Here is a 24,022-nt window from a genome sequence, read left to right on the forward strand (position 1 = left end):
AAGTTTTGCAGAATCCATTAAAATCCTGATTTTAAGTCTTGTAAAGTCCTGTAAAATCTTAAAAGTCATGAAAAGCCTGTAAAGTCTTTTAAAATCCGCAGGATTTTTTTTAACTAAAAAAGTCCTTTAAAATCCTAATCCAATACACCCCCTAAGAATTTATTACTCAACAAACAAGTAAACCCCTGACATTGATATATGGGAAGAAATATATCTACAAATGAAGATACAGTGCTAACTTAAATAGTCTGAAAGCAATATACTGCTTTTAACACATTAATTTTTATTGAATGGTACAAAATCAGGTGAGAAACTCGTTAAATAGTGTAAGATCCATAAAATTTTATTACATATTTGACCAATCCACAGGGTTACTGTGCTGAAGTTGACCCTCTTTCTTACCCTGCATCATGGTCATGGGAAGGGCAAAACAAATGACAGGTATAGATCAGTTAGAACGGCGCTTCAACACAGTAACAACCTGAGGGCAAACTACTGTTTCTTTTATACAAACCAATATGCCTCTAATATAAGTTTAATAATTACATTGAAGAACCAGCAAAAATATATACACAATCCCGATCTTACGTCCCTGAGGAACGCACATGAAAAAGCCAATAATAGAAGGCGCAGACAGTTTAAGTATACTATAATATATATATATACAAAACCCGACCCAAAATCTTATTAACTATTTAAAAACATAAGAACAAATACATGAGTGAAGATTGAGAGAATGAGTTTTATCCACAAGCAAACAGATCAAGGCTATACATCTATACCCTAAGCTATGAAGCAACAAAATTGAATAGACATTCCTCATGGGAAGATTGATAGTATCTCTACACTACACCTCTATTGTCACCTTCATAAAACTGCAAGTGTCATTGTCATAAGGTACTATATACCGACTGATTGAGATGATACAGATCTTTCCTAGTTGTAGATTTTTACAGGCTTCTCAAATGGGTAACGGTTCTGCAAAATTGAGAAATAATCATTGTAGACTTCTGAAACCTGCAACATAAAATTATTTCCAGTGACTCATATTCAAATGCTATTGCATTTAGATTAAGTTACCAGAACCCGAACATATTGCCATAATAACAATTTTGCACTAACAAGGCTTTATCTTATAATAATGTGATGCCAAAACCACAATAATACCACCACCTTATTTTCACTCTGTTTCATGTTTCCAAATATTTATGAAAAGTCTTTTTGTTGTTTTCACTATTTTCTTTTGTACAAACCATTGAAAATAAGAAACAAGGTTTCACAAGGGGACATTTTTGTATTTATTGTAAAAAACAGGAGATGAAAAAAAAAATCTCAAAACAAACAAGCTTATAACTCTATCTTTCGTTTGTAGAGAATTTCATTACCAACACCCACTACTATAGCCTACAGAGCATTGTTAGTATGGTTGCTAGTTGACCGAATGATCCTTCAGTTAGGCACTATGTTAGAATAAATTATTCGAGGAACATTTCACAACTTCCTTCGCTCAACTTGCATCCTCGGTAACATTCTCATTAATATCCCCCATCATGTTTTAAATATGGATTCAAGATAATTAAACCATGCAACTTGTGATTTAATGTGATTCCTAGTTTCACCTCAAAACACTGCTGATTATAGCCTTGCCCAATCTTGCATTCCATTACCTTGTCTTGCCTCTATTTTACTGAACCCTAACGATTCCAAAGTTCCTTTGACAACGTAATTTGAGAATTAACTCCTTTTACCATGATTCGACAAAAGATGAGCACTGATTCGGCTCTTCAATTTTCCCAGCAAGTATATCCAATACTAATATGAAAATGGTAGACTAGTGTTAGAGTTCAAGAGAGAAATGAAAATTTTTTAATATTCGAGTATATCAACAGCCTACTTCAGTATACTTTTGTATATTATATTTTTCAGATTGTTCTGTGTAACTAACAGAACTGTATTCAAAGACGTCCAATTGTCCATTAGGAGTTAGTTATTGCTGTGACTATAAATAGCTTGCCCTGGACTGTTGTAATCGATTATTCTCAATTCAGAACAATACATTTATGAATTACTTTTCAACTCTCTCAATCAATTAAATCATAACAGCTCAAAGGCAACATTTATGGCGAGCCCATATAAAAACACTTTTCATGCTAGACTACATCATATAAAAATAATTAAACCTATTATCCCTTCATGCATTTGCACACTAGACTTTGCCCCATAATTACCCAAAGTCTCAACGGTGAAATATAAACTCCTTTTTATTATACAAAGTAAGCATGCATTTTCATACTAGACCGAGCCCCATGAAATATAATTTTAATGGCCCAAAGCCTCAACAAGTGAAATAAAAACTCTTTTGTTGTCCAAAGTGTGAAAAGGCCTTCACTGTACCCTGCATAGGGTTGTTCATCATGTATATTTTATTTCCCTCCTATAGATTTCCACCAAACTCTAAAATTGGAGTATAAATTACTGGGAAAAAGAAACTCAAGTATCGGCTATCCAAGATCGTTAAAATGGGTCATTCACCATTTATCTACCCATCAAAACCTAATAATAATGCACGTTAAGGGGGTGTATTGGAAAAAATCGAAGTCCATACAAGAGCTCCACTGCATATATCAGAACTTCTTGTTATACCATATCAAGTTTGCATTATCTGAAAATCTTTTAGATCTCTTAAAACATTTTAGAACAAGACTCTTCCATACTTAGTTTCTGGATAGGTTTTCTTATATATAACAATAAAAATATTAATTATATATAGAAATTAATGCATTTAATTCCATATATGTAATAATCAAGATGATTCAGGTTAACAAAATATTTCCCACAATGCAACCTAGATTCTAGAAACCAAAACTATTCAACCCTAGAATCCAAAACTATTCAACCCTATCCATTTAGTCCGGATTTTTATTGCTATCAGTATCATCAGAAGATATAAGGATACAGGTTCAAAACTAATTCTATGTTGCTATATTTTCATAGAAGTTAGATATAACAGAATATATGAATTAACCATGCATGGAAATTACTACTATTGTTTTCTTTATATAACGTGTTGTTTTAAACTACCCTAAATTTTGAATAACTGCCAGCTAGATCCACATTTCAGGGTTTAAGACAGAGTGCCACCAACACAACTATGTTGGGCAATACCCCAAGGGAAAGGAAGACAGCCCCCAATATTTACCTGGTTGACCACATATGACCTTTTCGGAGCATGATCAGTGTGTTCCAGTCCAAGATACTGCTCCCAAGCACCATATATATCCCTTCTCTAAACAATCAAACAGTGCAACGTCATAACAACTTAATCATGTAGAGGTCAAACAATAATCCTAAACAGATTCCAGCCACGGACTTATACATACACAACCAACATGAAAATTACACGAGAGAAGATTGACAAACCTGAAACCGAGCACAAAGAATTTCTGAATCTTGTAGGTATTCAGGACGACCATGTAACACAAATGCAAAATTCCACTGGAACAAAAAAGACAAGAAAAATTATATCAATTGTGAAATAAAGCCTTGTTAAATCTACACAGAAAAGAAGGACTGCAAAACAAATGGTCCAACTTTCACATGGAAGTTTGATTATAATGTGAAAAGTTGACCAAGATCTAAAAGCAGATAATTGAATTAACGCATTCATATATACCTTTGAAAACTCATGATCAGTAACATGTAACTTTTTCTGTATCCGTAATTTGACATCAGACAATGTCTCACCCTCATGTATAGCAAACAAAAAAGGATCTCCAAAATTGTGAATTTGCTGCTATTTCCACAAGTTTCAAACCCCACCCCCGTCAAACAAAATAAGAAAACAGAAAGAAAAAAAGTGAGCATCAGAAAAATAAAAAATTGGAAGCAGTAATATGATTCAATTACTAGGAAAAAGAATTATATTTGGATAGAAGAAGCACTGAAAAATTATAGAAATACAAGACATTTGATCTTACCACATGATTTTGAGTGGTATCTTTCATGAAATGATAAACATGAATCAATCGATCATGAGGACCAAGACTTTTCTCTTCTTCAGGAATCTTCAATAGTAAAAAACAGCATTATATTTGTAACAGAAATTATGCACTATAAAAATTATAACATCATGTCATAATAACAAAATGACATTAGGAATAGTAACTGACAACTACACTTCATTTTATTATTCTCAAACCAATCACAATCTCCAAGTAAAACTAAAATTTGATCTTAGCCTTGACTCCTTGAGTCAAACAATAACTAAATTATCAACCTTTTCAATGGACAATGTTGATTACGGGTTAAACATTTCAAAAATGTCTAAAACTACATTGAAAATTGAAAGAAAAAAATCAGAATCTTTGGTACTGGTTTTCTTAAACTTATATAAAAAATCCACATCTCACAAGGAACCACAGCCCCAAATTTTTAGTCTTCAAAATATTATTCTCCACCAACCCAGGCCAAGTAATGTCTCGCATGAAAAATAGTATCTGTCTGATCAAGATGTTGTATTTGAAAACTAACTAAACAATACATATAACAAAGCTAAAAAACAAAATCACCTCCTCTGCTCTTAGTGTCCAATAGTGATCATTAATATTCTCAATCGTTTCACTTAGAGGGAAAATCTGCAAAAGGTAGATCAAAATATTACGACTAAAGCTCCCCAATTTCAATAAGCAGGCTGATATACAATAAGTAAATCAGACAAATGAAGCAACTCCTAACAAATGTCGTAAACATTGTTATAGAATAGCATGTTGATAAGCAGTATAATACAACCAGAGACATAACTTCCAAAAACAAAAATAAATTGATATGCCAATAGATTTTCCTTTCCCTGCACATCAGTTGCTTTCAAATGGATATGTCAAACTTCATTCTCATTGACAAAGTTGAGAAAGATCAGCAAAATAAAATGATAATTTCAGAACAAAATGAAAATGTTGAAGGTGAACAAAGTTATTATTTCATTCTAAGAAAACGGTTACAACTTACAAGGATAATACATATAATCTACATAAATAGGCTTGGGATTATTCACCTGATATCTAAAGCACACTAACATATCCAATTTACTACAGTTCTAACACTCCCCCTCAAGTAGGAGCAAATAAAAAGATATTATTTCACTCCATGAAAAGGGCTACAAGGATAATACATATAACTACATAAATGGGTTTGGTCCTATTGGCCCAACATCTAAAGCACACTAACATACCCTATTTCCAACTCTTCAAACAGAAAAGATACTACTTAGACAGAAAAAACACTAATTTTTTATCTGTCCACCAAGCGATAATGAAACAAGCCAGTGATTAAGAGAATAATAGAATAAAAATTTTGAACATGGTTGTCAATAATGAGGCCATACTGCCTAACGGCATTTATATGATGCCGATATTGATGCAGATCAATCAGCTTTTCACCTCATGACAATGAGGACAAATAAAATTAGTCAACTCAAGGAAATGCTTACTGGTAAGACTAGTATTTGAACTAAAAAAACAAAAAGTGCATGATGATGATTCACTACCTTATATATCTTGTGATAGAAAACTTCAAGCAATCTTAGTTGCGCATCAGGATGAGATAAATTCACCTATTTCACATAATGCAAAATATTAGTTCCAATACATTTCAAGTAACAGAAACTACAAGTGTTTGACACATACTGCCAAAAGAATACAATGAGGGAAAAATAAACAAATGTTTGCTTCAAATAGACAAGAGGATAGTTAAATCCAGTCAATAACAACAGTATAAACAAATCTAACAGATGAGGACCACATTGTATTAGATAAAGGAAACAGTCCCTGTCTCTCACTATCAAGCAGTCTTTCTGTCACAAGGTGATTTTGGTTTCTTAAATGGGAATTGCACAAGAGAATTAGAATTATGGCTGAGTCAATTATACTTATACAGGGCATATCAAAGATATCTACCTTAGGAATTCAGTATATTATAATTGAATTTAGATACTAAGAATTTGAATGTTTTTATTTTTCATCAGAACCATACTATACATAAAAATAAATAAATAAATAAAAGAATGATATAAATCTAGTGTGGAGGTAGGTGATGATAGAACTGGTTCAGACTTCAGAATCCAAAGGAACGAATAAAGTATTCTTGATGAACCTTAGATCTCAATTGAATAAATTGGCTTCCTCCACAATCCTCCCATCAACCACTTTATAATTACCTGAGTTTGACTGTTCTAACCTTCGTCAGCATGTTTGAGGACCAAAACTGAACCAATCTGTCTGCATGGGAGAAACCGAGTATGGTGGATTCAGTGATGATGATGGTGGGTTGAGCATCTTTTGTGAAACTCAAACCTCCATGGTTCTTGGAAGTTCCTTCCATCTTTGTTCCACCATTGTACAACACATACGGCAATTTTCTTATCAGTCTTCACTTCCACTATATTAGCCAAACAATGGAAAATGTGTTTGCCCTTCCATCCCAGAACCCAAAAGATGGTCTCCCTCTATGAAATAAAGACCCTTTTCAAACATAGAAGTATCCATTGCCTTGAGTACATTCTCTGTCTCAACCTTTACTCTCAATCTTGATCACAAATGCTAACTTCTTGTTCCCTCTAAGTTTCCACTTTCCTGGTTGTCCTCAGTAGCAAGATTTCTATCCACCCCTGTTCAGCTCACCCAACTATCCTAACTAATTACCTCACTAACAAACACCTAACTAATTACCAACAGGAATCCAAGGTATCTGAATATAAAATTTATCTAAATTTTCGTATGCACCTAAGCTATTCACATGCTCAAATATACAAAAAGTTTCTAATTCAATTAGTTTCAATAAGGAAATTTTAAACGGTGACTGGCTGCTTTTAAAATACTCTCAGATAACACAAAATACTTATGAAATCAGATTGTTGGATTAGGCATACTAGCAAGCAAGTCAATGTCTTCAAGTTATTCAAACATAGCTTACAGGATACAGTATCAACTTCAGTTAAATGGTTTACCTTTGATTTAATATCATTAAGTACATCTTCCACTGTACTCTGTTTCGGTAATCTAATAGTAGAAAGCACCACCTAGGAATTATAACTCTGTTAGAAGTATAAAACTCAACATAACCCATTCATATTGAAAAAAGAAAATAAAACCACTGATGCTACTCACTTCATCCTTGGTAGCAAGATGGAAAGCAATTTTAAGTGTTTTTAGGCATTGCAATTCTGGCAGAGGGATATCCAATATTTCGTAGTACAGTATATCAGAAGTCTAAAATCAAAACCAAAAGAAAAAAATTAACAATATCAGAAGCCCAAGTAAAACAGAGCCATTTATTAATCCTTGCAAATTGCAAGGATTTTAAAATGTAACAGAACATATTAAGAAAGATTTGGACTTGATTATAATACCTGATTGAGGTGAATCAGCATGTCAGACAAATGTTCAACTCCTTGGTACTTGATAGGCTGTGGTTTAGGTTGTTGTGAGTAGCAGTTATGAGATGTGAGTCTGATTTTCGAAGGATCACTCAAACCAATATGTTGAGCAACCTTCATAACAACATCATCATATTTGTGAAGCTTTGACCTAGATGATCATAGAACATATATGAATTACCACATACATTTTAATTACAAGAAGAGATATACTTGCAGGTCCACATATCTTGATCAATGAGAAATGGTGTTATCTGAGAGCTTTCATGGTAAATTATGAAGGTTTATTTGCACGAACATCATTTTTTTCCACTAAGCACATGAATTTAAAAAATTAATCATAACATAAAATTAAATGTAGGTACCAAAAGAAACTCACAACTCAAGACTGAATTCATCTTCTTTGGGTTTCGCCAAAATCCTAAAGCGTACAACCTGACAATAAATGAAGGTTATTTAAAAGGAATTGAATCAATAGGCTATACACAAAACTAGTCTCCAAAAATCAAATAATTTTTGCTACATTGTTACCATTTTCCAAGAACAAAAATTTACCAAAATCAAATAAACAAATAAACTAACCATCTAATCTAACCATTTCCAACAAAAGATCACACAATCAAGACAAACATGAAGCAACAAACTAAATCAAACTGCTCAAAATGATTACCAGATATATCCTCAAAATACACATCAAGTTGAACATCAATTTGAAGCCAAGTTAATAAATATCACTAACTAATGATAGTGACACAATGCAAATTTTGTATGATACTATACTGCTAATTGACACCAACATGATTGATGCCAAGGGCATTTCCACACCGTGGTTAGCGACAGCTAAGTAAGCAAATTTGGCGCTGACTGTATCTGATCCTCATTTGCATCAGTCTATAGTAAGGGATCTATAATACCTCTCACTCTTACTCATCCAAAAAGAATTCATTGTATCCAATCCTTTAGGATCTCATTGGCAGACAAGACAATTAAATGGATTCTCAGGTACCTGAAAGGTTCTATGTACTATGTACTATACCCTATAACAAACAGAATATTCCTGCAGCTGTGTTGTATGCCACCTGTCTCTTTTTTGTTTTAGTAAATCTATCCTACAGCTGTATTAAGAGGGGTAGCGTCTATAAGATGCTCCCCTTACATTCTGTTTTGTATGAAAATGAAATGAGAAATATCATCACTGTTTTAACCTTTTTGTTATCTAACATCCACCACTGAAGCAGAGTACAGAAGTATGATTCACAAAGCAGCAGAACTACTAGTTCCTACTAGTTTTCCAATGCTATTTTGTGACAACTTTTGTGCTATCTCTCTCTCTCTCCCACAATTCAGTTCTTCATCCTTGAATGAAACATCTTGAGTTGGATCTTCACTTTTCCAGGGTGCAGATTCACTTGCTAAGTATCTTCCTTTCCAAGGCTCACTGTTCACCGTGTCCCCCCAGCACTGATCAGATTGCAGATTCCTGCACTCAGCCACAGTCTGCCTTGCGGTTAATTGAGCTACATGCCAAACATAGGTTACATATTGTTCCACCAGCAGCCTTAGTTTGAGAAGGGTGCTATCAGGGTATATAGTAGCTATAATCTCTGTATATATGTAACATGCTGTTATAGAACTCTTGGTTAAATGCTGAGTTAGCATGACGGTTAGAGTCACCAAACTCTCTCTCTATGTATACTGTTGTACTAAATTTTCAGTTTTCTACAATACAGTTCTTAGGGTCATCTGTGCACAAGTAAATGGGACAGTTGTCACTGTTTAGCATCTGATTGTAAAAGTTAACTGACTGCCAGGCTGGTGGTACTGTGTTAGTTAGTCCAGGTCATATTCTATGTGCCTTTGACCTCTTTACAAAGAAACTCTGCATATCTTCTCGCATTCCATTCAAACATTTTCTATTTGGTTCTTGAATCATAATATAGGTATGCACATTTAGTTTTTTCAATTTTTCTATTCGTTACAATCCTTAATGTTTTCAAATACCTGGCCAATGTTTGAATGATGTGTCTATTATTTTTCAGATGGAGATTCAATTAAAAACATGACCAAGAGGATAACTTTCAAACTATTTGTGCAAATGTGGAGATTTCAACTTGAATGAATGGATAAAGGCCGCAGCATTATCCTTATCAAATTTGTACCAGTTATTTTCTGTATACATGCTTAGAACAGGAAATATTTAAAATTGAGGATACAAAATTTCAAACCTGACGGTTATGCACATATTCCAAGAAGGAAGGAACATTAGGATGGTGAAATTGCTCGCCACTTCCAGCTTTGGGGGCTTTCTGATAGCAAATAATATCACCGTCCTCGAGCTTCCCAAGGGTAAAAGCAAAAGTTGCAATCAATTAGGTGAACCAATAGAATACAATTTAGGATGCAGATGGTTGTTTGCAATAAACTACAAAAGAAAATATGTCAAACAACAACATAGAAAGCTAAAAAAAACTATAGTTAATCACGAGTAATTTATACCTGATTGATTTGGAACGATAACATCTCATTAACATGTTCACACATGACACGAGGATCAAATTTGATTTCCTGGATGAGAACAAAAGAAAGAAAGCATTCTTACTCTTCTTTTAGAGTGCAATCATGAAAAATAAAGATACATGTGATGCAGATCAACTAACCTCAAAAAGTTCAATTTCTTCATCAACAGCAAATCCCGCCATTTGATTTAGCGTTGAATATATATCCAAGGGCTTCCCACTAGCTTTGACATAAAGCCTCCCAACATACCTGAGAAAAGAAAAGGCATTTGTGTAATTATACATAGTTCCACTCTAAAAGGTAATAGCAAGAGCAAGTACCGCAGATTTTCTTGTGAAGGGTCATAAAGCTTAAAGAATAGCAACAAATCTGCTTTTGTCTTCATAGGAGGAGGAACAAACCCAAAACCCTAATTCATTGTGCAACATATAAATAACAAATCCTTGTCAATTACAAGTCACTTCAACAAGGTCATATACATTTTAAAAGTCACTACCAAAATATCAGCAACTGAGGTGAAATTACATGAAACAACAGTACCTGCTTTATTTCAAGTTCCAAAAATAACTTCAGTTCTGCATTACTTGCCTTATTGGAAATCTCCCTCAACTCTCCAACCTACAAATGATAAGAAAACAATCATAATTGTTTTCTATGTTGAATTCATGTCTACCAACTTATGATTTTAAGGACATGATATCAGAATTTGGTTTAAGAACCCACCGGTCGAGTTTCCTCCTGAGGTGTCAATGGCCTATTTGGCCGGTATGTGTGATTTTGGCGCTTTGCCCACAACCAAAACCGTTGGCATGGGACAGGTATATGAAACTCTTTAGCATATTTTTCCTGATAAAGACTTCATTGTCAGAAATAAACAATGAAACTAAAGAATCAAGTTTTGTTTCAGCAGATATAAAAGAGAATTATAAAGGTTAGCAAAGATAAGTACATTCTCTAAAATATGAATTCCAACACATTTACACAGCAATGAATCATTGCTAAAAAATAATCTTAGTTCAATAATCTCTGCTGGGGGTGACATTGATTAGTGGTTGGTTCAACTGGGTCCTTGCTTGCACTCAACTGCTACTGATGGCTGGAAGACAGAACTTATTGGGACCAATAAGGATTTTGATCTAGTGGGTGTTTACTGGATTATTTTTGCTGCAGTTCTTGCTGGTTTGGCAATTTAATTGAGCTCTGTTCCAGAAATTTCATTTTATGTAAAATGGGTGTCATAAACCATGTACCCAAAAGGTTAACCGATGAGGTTAAGATGCATAAATGACTTTATATTACATCTGTGTCATGCTCTCTCACACGAGTTCTCAAAACAACTGATAAGGGAGTTGTTCTTTCATCAAGACAAAAAGAAACAGATCCATGAAAAAAATAGTTTCATAGGGCATAAAAAAACCTACTGCATAACCCCAACAAGAGAAAAGAAGAAAATGTCAAACAGGAAATAGAAATCTCATACTTTTATAACTACTAGATCATAAGAGTTTTACTATGCATTTCATGTGTATTTTTCTCTTATTGCTTCTACTATACTCTTTATTCTATTTCTGTATTACCATGCCTAGTTGTTATTTTTCATTTTACGCTGACAGTTGTACATGTAACTAACTTTCAGTTAGCTACAGTTTAGTTATATTCGTAGGTCAACTTTATATAGGGTGTTTAAATTTTTAAATAAAAAAGGATTTTTAAGAAGTAACTTTTTAAAAATTTAGACATACATCAAAAAAGTCAAATTCTGCTTCTTTTAATAAATAAAAAGTGCTCTTCAAAAGGGGAAAAAAGGCACATAGCTGTGATCACTTAGGTGTGTGTAATCATTTTTTTCCTGAATGAAATAAACAGTAATCATAACCAAACTAAAACTTGATGCGATTTTCCACTTAAACAATTATATATCTTAAAAATTTATTCATGTAACTGAAAGATGAAACTAAATTCCAAATGAAAATAGTTTGAATGGGATAAAATGGATAGAGTATTGATGGCCACACAAATGAATTATTTTGTACAAACAGAATGATAAAATAACAGTTCATACCTTAAACAAGATAAATGGCATTTGTTTTGGAATGCGAAAACTTTGTACTTTATCATGATCCACTAGATCAAAGAATTTATCCTTTCCAATCTGTTCAAACATATCTTCATTGCGTGCAATCTGGGTTTCAATAAATAACTTATCATTCAACCAGCACTTAAGAGACAAGAATACTATAGAAAGCATGTAAAGAAGGGAAAGAGTTGTAACCTTTATGATGGTGTACAAGTGAGCTTCTGCCTTTTCCTTCCTCTTTTTCTCTTTCTCTTCTAGTTCTTTATCTAATCTAACCTAAAATGTAATTTGAAAGTGAGACATTTTTACATCGTAATCATAAATATAACAAAAATAATATATCAATGAGTCAAAAGTCTTACCCTAAGGTGTTGGGCAATATCCTTCTCATCCACATTACACATTATCATATCCTTGTCACTGTCACGTATATAAACAAGCATATATGCATTTGAGTACTTTGTAAATTTGAAGGGAGAGTTGTTGAACCCAGGATTGGTATTAGGTAACTATAGAAAAGAAGAAAAAAAAAATGTGATGATGACATGAACAAGAAAATTCACTAAAACAGTATCCAACAATAGATGGAAAAGGGCCTACGGCAATACTAACAGAGTGTTACCTCTTCCTCACCACCATACTGTTCTTCTGAGGCTCTCTTTGCATCTTCTTTTGTTACTCGTTCATCATCAAATCTAAACCTGAAAGAAGCAGGTTATGTTGTGCTCTTAAATAAGAATCAGTAAGATATATAGCAACCATTTAGCTCAGAAAAAAATGGTATAACTATCATGCTAGCAATACCTCTTATGATAGACATTTTTTAACATCAAAGAATGAACATAGTAAAAAGCAAGACTAATAAACAATAGACAAAAGGAAAACACCAAAATGTTAGTACTTCTTAAGGACACCCAACAAATCATTTTTTTTTTGTGTTAACCAAACAATCATCCAAAAGGTCTAAAAACACACAAAATATTTGGAAACACAGCTTCCTCTTGCTCGCTCTAACAAAGCCTCAAATACTCAAACCAAAAAATAAAGTGAGAAGGTGCCATGCCACTTTTGTGATTCTTTGTAAAAAAAAAAAATTAAAATTAAAATAAAACATTTACACGAACCAAACTGGCCTCAACAACTTACCACTGATTTGATAGAGTTGGCCTGATATAAGCATAATAGTGTCCACCATGAACCCCACCACTGTGAACCAAAACACTGAAAACAAATAATGATGCAGACAAGATCCATAAGTATATTATAAATTATAAATCAAAGGCAAAATCAAATTTTATAAAAGATACAGGAATTTCCATCTATCCAAATTCTAATTCCTTAATTACTTTTCTCATCAATTTTCATTATAAAACAAATAATTTATTGAGATGAATAAAAAAAATTACAAAGAATTTAGAGGACAAGGAGTCATCCAAAACAAAAACAAGCAAACATACAAAATAAAATGACAATATATTAACGGAAGCCATAGTATTTGGAATAAACCCCGTAGAAGGACCATGTGTGTTAGAAAAAGCAAATTATTGTCATAAAATACTGCACCACATTTTGACAACTACAAGCCAATTTGATCTTCGTGAGATAGACAAATAACTTATAACCAGTGCGTGACTATCTTAACATGAAACGGTACACTGCTCTCTCACAAATCTTAAAGCATTAGAGAAATACATCCATCCCTATATAGCCAGCTGTTAACAACCTCAAACCTAATCACTTAAAGCTTAATTTACTGCAAATGCAAGCAGAGGAATAAAATTGAATAGCCTAAAATTTAACATGCATAAGATGGTAACAGTACAAGCTTGTTAGTCTTTAAGTGGCTTGGGTTCACATGGCCTACTATTGTATGACACAAGTTCAATTTTTAAACTCTATGCAGCTTCCTGTCTCAAAATTTGGCCATTTTGCTTGAATTCATTGCTTTAAGGAAATTCTATTGAGATCAATCATCACTTAATTGATTAAATTGCGGACTCCACAAACACCAACCAATTTATATAATACAATTACAACATCAAAGCAATACAGAAAAGCTATACCAACTACAAATATATAGTATTCTACATTAATGGCACAAAGCCATCATCAAAAGACCCAAGTCATTTCTTGTATAAATAGAAACTGTATAGCTACAGTACATGCTACTCTTATGCACACATCAAAGCAATACAGAAGGAGTTCTGTGTCTTTTAGTTCAAATTTCCTAACCTACTCTATGATTTAACTGGAATTGATGCTACATGCAGACTGTTAGGAGTTCAGCAGCTACAGTATTTTCAAACCTAAAAAAAAATTCTGCAATATGGCTATTTCCTAATCACTTGATTTAAGCAATGCTTGTATGACTAGGTGGCAAATACGAGCATTGAAAATGATGTAGTTGTGTTTCGGTAATAGTTTAAGCGCTACACTTATATATAAGTTGTTCTTATAATTGAAGAGGAAATCAAGTTAAATTGTTTTCATAAGTTATATTAAACAGCTTACTAAAATAAGCTTCAAATAGCTTAGGGACATATCAAAAGTTATTTTTATAAGCTCTCTCAAACACTTACACAGGTATTTATGTCATCAGCTGAGCCCAAATAAGATATAAATAAGCTCTTCCATATGCACCAATAATGATTTTGATTCTCACTTTCATGCTATAAGAGTGTCAAAATTAGAATATGTAAAATAATTGCACATTACTTTCAAGCTTGCCACATCAAGCAAATTGAAGTCATTTTCATTCCAAATTTTCCACCTTGCTATTTTCTACCCAATCAGACATGCATAGGCTTACTGCCTTAGTTTCACAGTGCAGCATATCAAGCAATTCCAAAACAACCATTAACTAGAAGAAAAAAAAGTTGACATTGAAGCACATGAATATTTCATTGAACAGAACTTCAGCCAATTAAAATAAAAGGTGTGAAAATACCAATACCTATGAAGTGTATAAAGGTTGCGAACACTTCTATCTGCTTCAGGAGACAAATACTTGCCATTGTCCCTATCAAGATCTAGTTGCAGGGGGAACTCATAGTAGTCATTGATCTGTTGAAAACCAATTTGATGGTCATTCTTACAGGTGCAATAGAGTAAAAAGAAATTTTATAAATACAAAAGTAAAACCCAGGGACAGGGGATCACCATACATGGTATAGAAGGGCCAAAATTAACAATTTATATAAATGAACATAAACATCTAAGAAAAAATTACATAACTCATTTCAAGTAACTCAAAAGAATTTTGTTGATGAAGATGGTAACAAAAAAGGTTATTGCATCCTCTTGCCTAACCCAGCTCCCCCTACCTGACAATTTATAAACTAATGGGCAAGATGGCATAAACTGACACAATAAGTTTATCCTAACTTATTAGCTCACCAAGCAGTTTATTGAATAGGATATGATGGCTTATTCTATCCTATCATCCTTGTCCAAACCACCAAAATAGCACAGATGGGGTAAGGAAGGACATGTAAATTTTAGGCTTTTTCATAAAATGGCAAGAACGAGGAATAGGAAAGATATGGTTAAGGAGTGGGAATCACACTTTGGGAAAAGGTATCATTCCTGAGAGACCCTTTGAAGAAGAAATGAAGAGAGTCTTTGGAATGTGAATAGATAAAAGGCTCCAAGCCAGATGATTCACATCTCGTTTTTCTACTGTTGTAGGACATCATTGAAGTATATTGTTTGGATGGAAAGGTAGAAATAGGGGAAAAAGTGAAGAATTTTTCATTTTTGCTTATTTAGATGATTGAAAGAGAGGATACACACACACATATATATATGTAACACAGTAAAACACTACTATACCACCCCATTGTTAGATTTTGAATTGGCCCCTTCTTCCTAGATATGGATACTAAATAATCACATCATAACATCACTCTTCAATCTTTCATTATATCTAACACTTGTTAAAGATAATACCATAATGAGATGATTGAGGCTAGGATTTCATTTCCTTTTTTCTAAAATTACAAATAGGCCTCAAAACCTCCTCATCCATCAGGGTCTCCTCCTAAACCATCAACCCTTCAATATAGCATAAGTATCATTCAATAAATACACAGGTTATGGTAGCCAAAGAAAGAATACCATGATTCTCTCAGTTTAATGCTACTAGCAAAATATAGTGCAACCTCCATAATATAGCTAAAATCTTTATGTTGAAACACTTGTAGAAATACACAGGTTGAATTCTAAAAAAAAAAAAAAAAGAAGCTATTATGTTGTAAATAATAGAAAAAATTCCAAAAGCATAAAGTTTATCAAGTTATCATTATGCTTTCATTACCATAAATTTGGATATAATAAAAAAAATTAACTGTATAATGGTATTATCTGTACCAATAACAAAAAGGGTAAGACATGGATGACACCTAGCATAGCAGGAGGAACCAAAACCTAAGTTTTTCCAACCTGAATTAGCTAACAGGCTGTTTTTCCTATCTGAATTAAATATATATATATATATACATATATATATGACAAGTTAAAATTACATTGAAACATACATATATATCGATAAAAGGGAAGAATTCATTCCAATTCTTGAATATAATACTGACCTTTACCATAGTGTCTCGCATAAAATCATATTCAAACCGTTTTAGCTGAAGCTGAAGAACAGGTGGAAAATCAATGAACAAGACACCCTTCCTAGCCTCCTGAAAGATTAATCATAATAATGAAGGAGAATGACTAAAATTAAAAATCTAAGTAAAATTGTTTAAAAAGGAGGGGATTGGGGGACAGAGAAGAAGCCCAATACTCATGGTTTGCATCATCATGCCATCTAGGGAGGCTTAGATGTACAGAGCATAAGGCAAGGTTGTTCCACTACTAAAACCCATGAGGATGGATTATGGATAGATGTTCCATCATGGTAGCCATACCAGTACAAGGTATGCAGCATATATAAGTACACAATTGGAGACACGACTGTATAGCTTTAAATGTTACAATCTACGATATACGATGAGACAGCATGACTCAAGTACAAAGTTAATGAAAACACTACAATCAAGTCTGTAAATTATAATATTCAACAACTTCAAGAGCAAGACTCACCTTCCTCACTCTAAATTAATTCATTATAATATATATAACTCTCATCTGAGTGCGACTTTCACTCACAATCATCGAGTAGAAAAGTTCTCTCTCACTCCCCTTATCACATGGCTTTTTTGTTCTACTTTAATTAATTAGTAAGTTGCTTATCTGTACAAAAATTCAACCTTATCCTTATCTAACGTTATGTACCATTTTTTTATTTATTAAAATATATTGATCAAAAAAATTTATTAACACTAAAAAGTTTGAATTTCTTCTTATATGACACTATTTACATGACATTTTTATTTGATTGTGAATTATAAAAACAAACAACTAATAAATTGAAAAGTATCATTATCCTTTGAATACTTTATTTTTTTAGCTTTCTTAAAAGTACAAGTATTAAGAAAATACATTATCGTATAAAACACTAGTTCGATACTAATTCTGTTTGTCTTGATGCCAAATGAAACACACTAATATACCAAACAATCAAATATCAAGGGCTGCCTAAGAGGTTGACTGACTTGATTCTTCATTAGTCTTTGAATATCTTCCACTTGTTGGATGCACTTTACAGAGCCTTGTTGTAAAACTAAGTCACCCAGAATGCTATGTAAATGGTATTATTTATCACATGATTCAATAATTAACTAGAAAGTATAGGGTTTATAATGAATGGACCCCAATTTCCAGTATCAAGATGATACTCTAACAAGGATGAGGATTTAGGATACTGAATTACATGTAGACCCACATATTCCAGAGACTTGGTACTGTCCTCTCTGTATACCCAAAAATTACAAGCTGTCCCCTCTCTGGATTCACCAGTCTATTTATATAAATCATCATTCCCCACTGCCCTAAACTAATTGTAGTAACTATCCTCCAACTAAGGTAAATCCTTTGACATTTATTTATTCAGTTTTGCTACAAGTTTAGTTAGTTCCCTATCCCCCCCCCCCCTCTAAGGGTTAATATTAACAAGAATATAAATTTTTATTTCATAAGAAATCAAAAGCAGAAAGTTTTACTAAACAAAAGTATTTATAACAACAATATTACAAGGGTTATTCATTTCATTTCCTTTATCTACTTACAAATTAAAAGATAAGACTAACAAACAACGATAATTCAAGCAAAAACTGATGAAAATGAGGGGGTAGTAAAAACAAATGGAGGAAGACTAATACATAAAAGAGGTTTCAACTATCAATTAGTATAAACAAAAGCAAGGTAAGAACTAAGAAGTTCAGTTTGACAACCAAAATCATAATCCCTTAGATTCAGATTTTACCTGTAAACCATACTTCTCAGCATGATACTTGTTATCATGCTCAAGATGTTCCACTTCAACATATTTGTCAAAAGAATCATACACACTCTGACATCCTTTGACATCAAGTTGAAGATCTGTAACCAAATATTTAAAATTTCATAAGTTCCATGAATCTATGCATTGATGCAATAGACAACAGAATTCCAAATTACTTACCATAAAATGATTCTTTTCTTGTTGATTTATAGTCAACATTGATGCATTCAATATAGTTCATATGGTGACCTTCAAACAACTGCTGTATGGTGCCTTCCACCACAGTACCCTGATGCAAAAGAAAATCTATATACAAAACTCTCCTAGACAAGACAAATGTTATCTAAAAAATGTCACAAAAACATCACTGTAGGCAGTTTACATATAAAACAATGTACCTTCATTTTATCTTCTAACTTTTCACAGAGAACTCTATTAAGTTCTTGGACATCATGCTGCAAGAATGAATCATATGTATCCCATCCAAAAGACTTGGTTAACTCTTTCGTAGATACACTAGTGTCACTATGTTGTAGCTTGTAGAATAAACTTTGCAATGCCAAAGGAATGCTCCCTGATGGCATGTCATTCTCAGTCGTAGGCATATGGTACACAGCCTGTAACAATAGTGCACATAAGGTGCTTCCTCTCATAGAAACAAAGGCTTGAACATTAAAAATTGGCTAACCTTTCTAAAATAAGGAATGTGATAGAGTGTCTGAAGAAGAGAATTCATGTAACAAGTAGCTCCTTGGTTTTTCAATCCAACACAACCCGTTTCCTTTTTTGAGTCATGTGACCAGTAATCAAGAGGCTTACGTACTGCAACATCAGCCTCTATTATACATCTATCATTCACCCGAAAACCTCTAGCAGGATCATATAAGTCAGCAAGAGGCATGAAATTAGTGAAACCCCAATCACTCTCACGAGCATTGAACTGATGCTGTGATTCTGCAATATGAAAAATCAATTAATTCTTTTCCAATAATTGAAGAAAAGAGAAGAAATACAACACAAATGAGGATAAGATATCCTTAAAATAAAAAGGTTTTAGAGAAAAAAACAAAAAACCAATCATTCAACCTGCCATCAGACAACTAAACTACAATAAAGCAGAACACCAATGACTAATGGGAAAAAATATTATAATTGAGAACAGATTGGGTTCATCTCAACCCTGAAAGCTTGCCTCAAGGGAAGAGAATTGCCCAAGTCATTAAAAAGACCATTGTAGCCATATATGCCTAACCGATGTGGGATCTTAACACACAAACCTCAACCTAACTTGACTCTCAAGGCTGAAGTTTGCAAGATTGGAAATTTGTAAATGTGACCTGACAAGGCTGGATAGGATCTAATGCCAGAGTAAAATTGAAAATAAACCAAAAACATCCCAAAAGGTAACTTTACAAGGGAGGATTGCCTAGGTCATTACAAGAAATACATTGGCGTCCATGTGCCTAGCAGATGTGGGAATCTTTGACTATCAAGTGCAATATTTATATTCCAAAAAAACAATAATTATCCACTCAAGTCAATTATATAACATCCTATTCCTAGGACAAAAATTCACAAGCACTAGAGATAGGTAAGGTGACACCAAAATTTTTAAGTGTCCAATTAAACTTTTAGATTCTGATATTCACATGGATCTTCATTGTTCTAACACTTAAAGGCACCACATTCTAATATTTTTCATATGCATATATCTAAGAGGAAAAGACTTGAAAATGCACAAATTTTGCTCCAATTAAGCATGCCAGAGAACATGAAAAAATCTAGATGGCTACAAAATATATAGCAAAAGAAATTGAATTCTATGAAAAGAACAAAACAATCTGCTCTATAGTTAGAACAGACACCAGTATTCACCAAGAACTTCAAATAAAGTATTCCCAAAGAAAGGACCGCTGCCCATATTTGCAAACTACCTATGCAACTTAAGAGAGAAATGACTTATGCATCTTATACGAGTTATTTCACACACACACACACACCTATACAGATATATGATATATATGATCAAATGATGTCAGGTGTCAAATTTAATAAAATGACACCTCCAATAACTTTTTACAAACATAAATTTTATCTATCAAACCATTGAAATATGTGATATTACCTTAAGGAATGTGCATATGTAATTTTATATGATTTAGATATTTATAGATATATATAATTAAAAAGTAACTATTTTCTCATATTCTTAATAATATATTAACAATGTGAGATGGTGAAGTATCAATTAATCTTTTTATTGGGTAAAATTTTCTGAACTTGATATACTTCATGAGAAGTTTAAATTCAACTATGGAATTATTAAATTTTACTTTTGATAAAATGTTATTTGAAGTGTCCATATGCACTTATAGGAGAAGAAAATATGAAGGAAAAGTTATAACCTAAACTTTAACAATTAAACTTTATTTTAGACTAAATTGTTAGTTTGATCCTCCAAGGATTCACTTGAAACTAATTTGTTTTTCTAATTTTTTAGTCATATCAAGCAAGTCCCACAAATATTAAAAGACACAAAAATGATCCTTTTAACTTTTTAAAAGACTTGTTTGATATCATAAAATTTTTAAGGGAAATTTGAAAGTTAAGAAAATGCCTAGGGGATTAAATAAGAAGTTTAGTCTTTTGTCTAAATAAATTATAATGCTGTATTTTTAAAATATATAATAATTTGAATAATATCAACCTAATTAACATTGTAACTAATAAAATTTAAATGATTAATATCATAAGAACTGAATATACATACACATGAAATGCACAAGTACAGAATGTAGTTTGTAATAAATCATGGGCTATCATTCAAACTCTTGAGCAGAGAAAACTCAATTTATATCCTATCAGAATTTAAATCTCTGATCTATTATTTGATCTTATAACATGTATAGAATATCGATTAAAAACGAAAATATAGAGCTATTTTAAGAGCAGAAAAAAATAAACGAAACAATGCTAAAGCATCTACAAACTATATTTTGTTGCCTACATGCATACATACAAAACAGAAATTGTGTTCAGGGATTCTGTCTCCATTAAAATTCAGTATGTTGTAAATGTATTGTTTAAAAGAAATATATCACAGCATTCTCACTCAGGGTTACGAAACACCAAATCTCCACCAAAATGAGGCAAATTCAATTCCTCAATTTCTGAATCCACATGACAAGCCATTTATATATTTGGATGAGACACTTGTCACATAGAAATTACCTTTTCTGATTGAGTATTGATTATGAATTTGATTAACAACAGTCAAGCTAAATTGGGCAAATCTACTCCATCCAGGAGGCAACATCGTTGAATCAGCAACATCTAGATACATTGACAAATGATCAACATTATTCCCCTTTGGAAATATAAGTATCCGCCTGTTCATTGCAAATAATATCAATCAGGAACACCATTCAAAATGTGCAAAAATGTTTCATCCTTATACATAAGTAACTAGCATTAGCAACTAAAGAATCTGGACAGAAATTCACACACCATTGGAATCCTCCAACATAGAAATCATCAGAATATACTTTCTTTGCAAGCCTTGAAAAATTCTCAATGGCCCATGTGAACCTCCAAGATGACAGCTCATCCTTTATTGGCCCCCCACTCACCAGAGTCAAGTTTTCTGCTTGGGCTATTACCAGAATTCACATTAGTAAAATTAAAAATAAAAAATAAAATCAATTAAAACAAAGACATTTGTTTCATTCCATCACTCCACGCACACTCACTGATCACCATTAACAACAAAATCACTTTAATTTCTACCTTCCGTCGTCACAAGGTCACCAGAGCGGGGAACGGTAATATCCATGTCCACCGGTTGCTGCACCACACAAACAAAACAAGAATCAAAGAAGAACGATAACAAGAACCAAGGAAAAACCCTAGCGAGTAACGAGATAAACAAGAATCAGATAGAAATGAAGCAAGAATCAGAAAGAAACGAAACAAGAAACTGAAAAGCAGGGAAATGCATGATCGAGTGTGAATTTGGGAGACAGAAGAAAAAGCAAAAGAAGAGTAATCACATCTAACGGAAGAGGAGGCATTGGAGAGTGGTGGTTGCTATCGAAGAAACAGAGACTCTTGACAGTGTAAAGCTCGAAGGAATGACGAGTGAAACAGAGAGTCACGAAACAGTTATAAATAGAGAGAGAAAAGGGCCAGAGACGGTCACTTGTTACTTTCGTTGCGTTGGTCAAGTCTTCTTAAAGGATAATTATTCGAATTTTAAATATTTTCTTAAACTCATTCTTTTAAAAATTATACCTTATTATTTCATCATTTATTTTTTAAAATATTATTTTTTTTATCTCTTAATTCGATTTGCATATGTTATGAATGTTTAAATTACAAAAATATAAAATAATAATAATAAGTTTATTACAATTTATTTTTAATTTTAGACTTAATTTTAGATACTTTTTTATATTTTTATTTTATAATTACCTTTTATATTTAGTTTTTAATTAAATTTTAATATTTTTTAAAATATCAATAATCAATAATTAAAAATAATATTATATTACAAAATAAATTGTTTGTTTTTATATATAATATTCAATTACCTAATTCAAAAATTTTAAGAAAAATAATTAATTTAGTTGACAATTATAAATTTCTCATATTTATATATTTTTAAAAATTATATTGTACTACTTATTATTTTTAATTAATATTTATATATCCTCATCTTCTAACGAGTATTTTATATTATTTTATTCTCTTAATTAATATTTATTTTTCTTTTAATAAATTAAAATATTTTAAAGAGTTAATAAATATATTTTAATAAATTAAAATAACACACTTTAATTATTATTTTAATAAAAATAATTAATATATAAAATAATATTAATTAAATTTTATATAAAAATATAAATAATTGCTATAAGTTGAATTATTCAAATAAAAACATAAATAATATATAGTTTTGATGGTTATACACAACACCTTTATTATATATACAATTAGTAATACACCTCCCATATTTTTCTCTTTATTTATTCACAAAAAACCATTTTCTGAAAAATATTTTTTTCCTTAAAAAATACTTTCTAAAAATATGTTTTAATCTCCCAAATTCTAAGAAAAAAATTATACTCCTAAGAACATCTCTAATGTAAGCAACCCATGTGCCACATCACGAACAAATCAGCTATGACTCACTTTATGAGTTGGGTTTAACCATCACGAACCCTAAATCCTAAACTCTAAAATTTAAGCAACTCATAAAATGAAGCAGAGATGTGGTAGTGATGTGGCACAAATAATTGCTTATAAGCAACTCCCGTTGCAAATGCTCTAAGTCCTAAAAAGTAAAAATAAAAATCTTCTAGAAATTAGTAATCCACGTAGTCAATATACTTTGCACTTACAATAACACAATTATAAGAAGACTTGAAAAAAAAATTATAAGAAGAAGAAAAAAATGGGTATTTCAGTTCTGAAAAATCTCACCCCCTCTTCCCATTACTAATTTCTATCTCCTCTTCATACACGTGTCACCCTTTTTCTTCCTGGAATATACTCTCAATTTAGGCCCATGACTCCTTTGATCTAACAATGGGCTCAAGATTTTTACATA

General features: G+C 32.2%; 1 protein-coding gene across 7 annotated transcripts; it reads right to left on the reverse strand.

The window, feature by feature from the left end:
• Nucleotides 1–519: 519 nt before the first annotated feature.
• LOC109804766 (ubiquitin C-terminal hydrolase 12) lies at nt 520–22,624 on the reverse strand. 7 transcript variants are annotated; one of them, XM_083059928.1, is made up of 32 exons: nt 22,464–22,624; nt 22,201–22,258; nt 21,922–22,057; nt 21,646–21,803; nt 19,103–19,368; nt 18,813–19,031; nt 18,595–18,703; nt 18,397–18,512; nt 16,613–16,711; nt 14,977–15,086; nt 13,170–13,244; nt 12,646–12,724; nt 12,386–12,532; nt 12,219–12,299; nt 12,009–12,128; nt 10,670–10,792; nt 10,487–10,564; nt 10,267–10,355; nt 10,087–10,195; nt 9,926–9,994; nt 9,655–9,765; nt 7,809–7,864; nt 7,403–7,580; nt 7,161–7,262; nt 7,001–7,072; nt 5,543–5,608; nt 4,569–4,634; nt 3,978–4,064; nt 3,674–3,793; nt 3,421–3,495; nt 3,200–3,286; nt 520–1,017 (listed from the first exon to the last, which is right to left on the reverse strand). In XM_083059928.1, the coding sequence occupies exons 1-32, from the start codon at nt 22,482–22,484 to the stop codon at nt 937–939; spliced, it is 3,363 nt and encodes a 1,120-aa protein (XP_082916054.1). In that variant the 5' UTR covers nt 22,485–22,624; the 3' UTR covers nt 520–936. The 7 variants fall into 7 exon arrangements, 6 of the variants coding, with proteins under 6 accessions (XP_082916054.1, XP_020222199.2, XP_020222198.2 ...); XM_020366610.3 differs by having other exon boundaries at nt 520–978; nt 3,674–3,790; nt 21,922–22,066; XM_020366609.3 differs by having other exon boundaries at nt 3,674–3,790; nt 21,922–22,066.
• Nucleotides 22,625–24,022: the final 1,398 nt, after the last annotated feature.

This window comes from Cajanus cajan, chromosome 7 (assembly GCF_000230855.2).
Source record: "Cajanus cajan strain Asha chromosome 7, NIPB_CcT2T_4, whole genome shotgun sequence".
Lineage (NCBI taxonomy): Eukaryota > Viridiplantae > Streptophyta > Magnoliopsida > Fabales > Fabaceae > Cajanus > Cajanus cajan.

What these genes read in the sequence shown, in the direction of transcription:
- LOC109804766 (XM_020366608.3), bottom strand. Translation starts at nt 22,484, where the DNA reads ATGCCTCCTCTTCCGTTAGAT. An exon ending in TGCCATTTATCTTGTTTAAG is followed by an intron (nt 10,793 to 12,008) that starts GTATGAACTGTT and finishes AGTCTTTATCAG; the next exon opens with GAAAAATATGCTAAAGAGTT. An exon ending in TATCGTTCCAAATCAATCAG is followed by an intron (nt 9,766 to 9,925) that starts GTATAAATTACT and finishes ACCCTTGGGAAG; the next exon opens with CTCGAGGACGGTGATATTAT.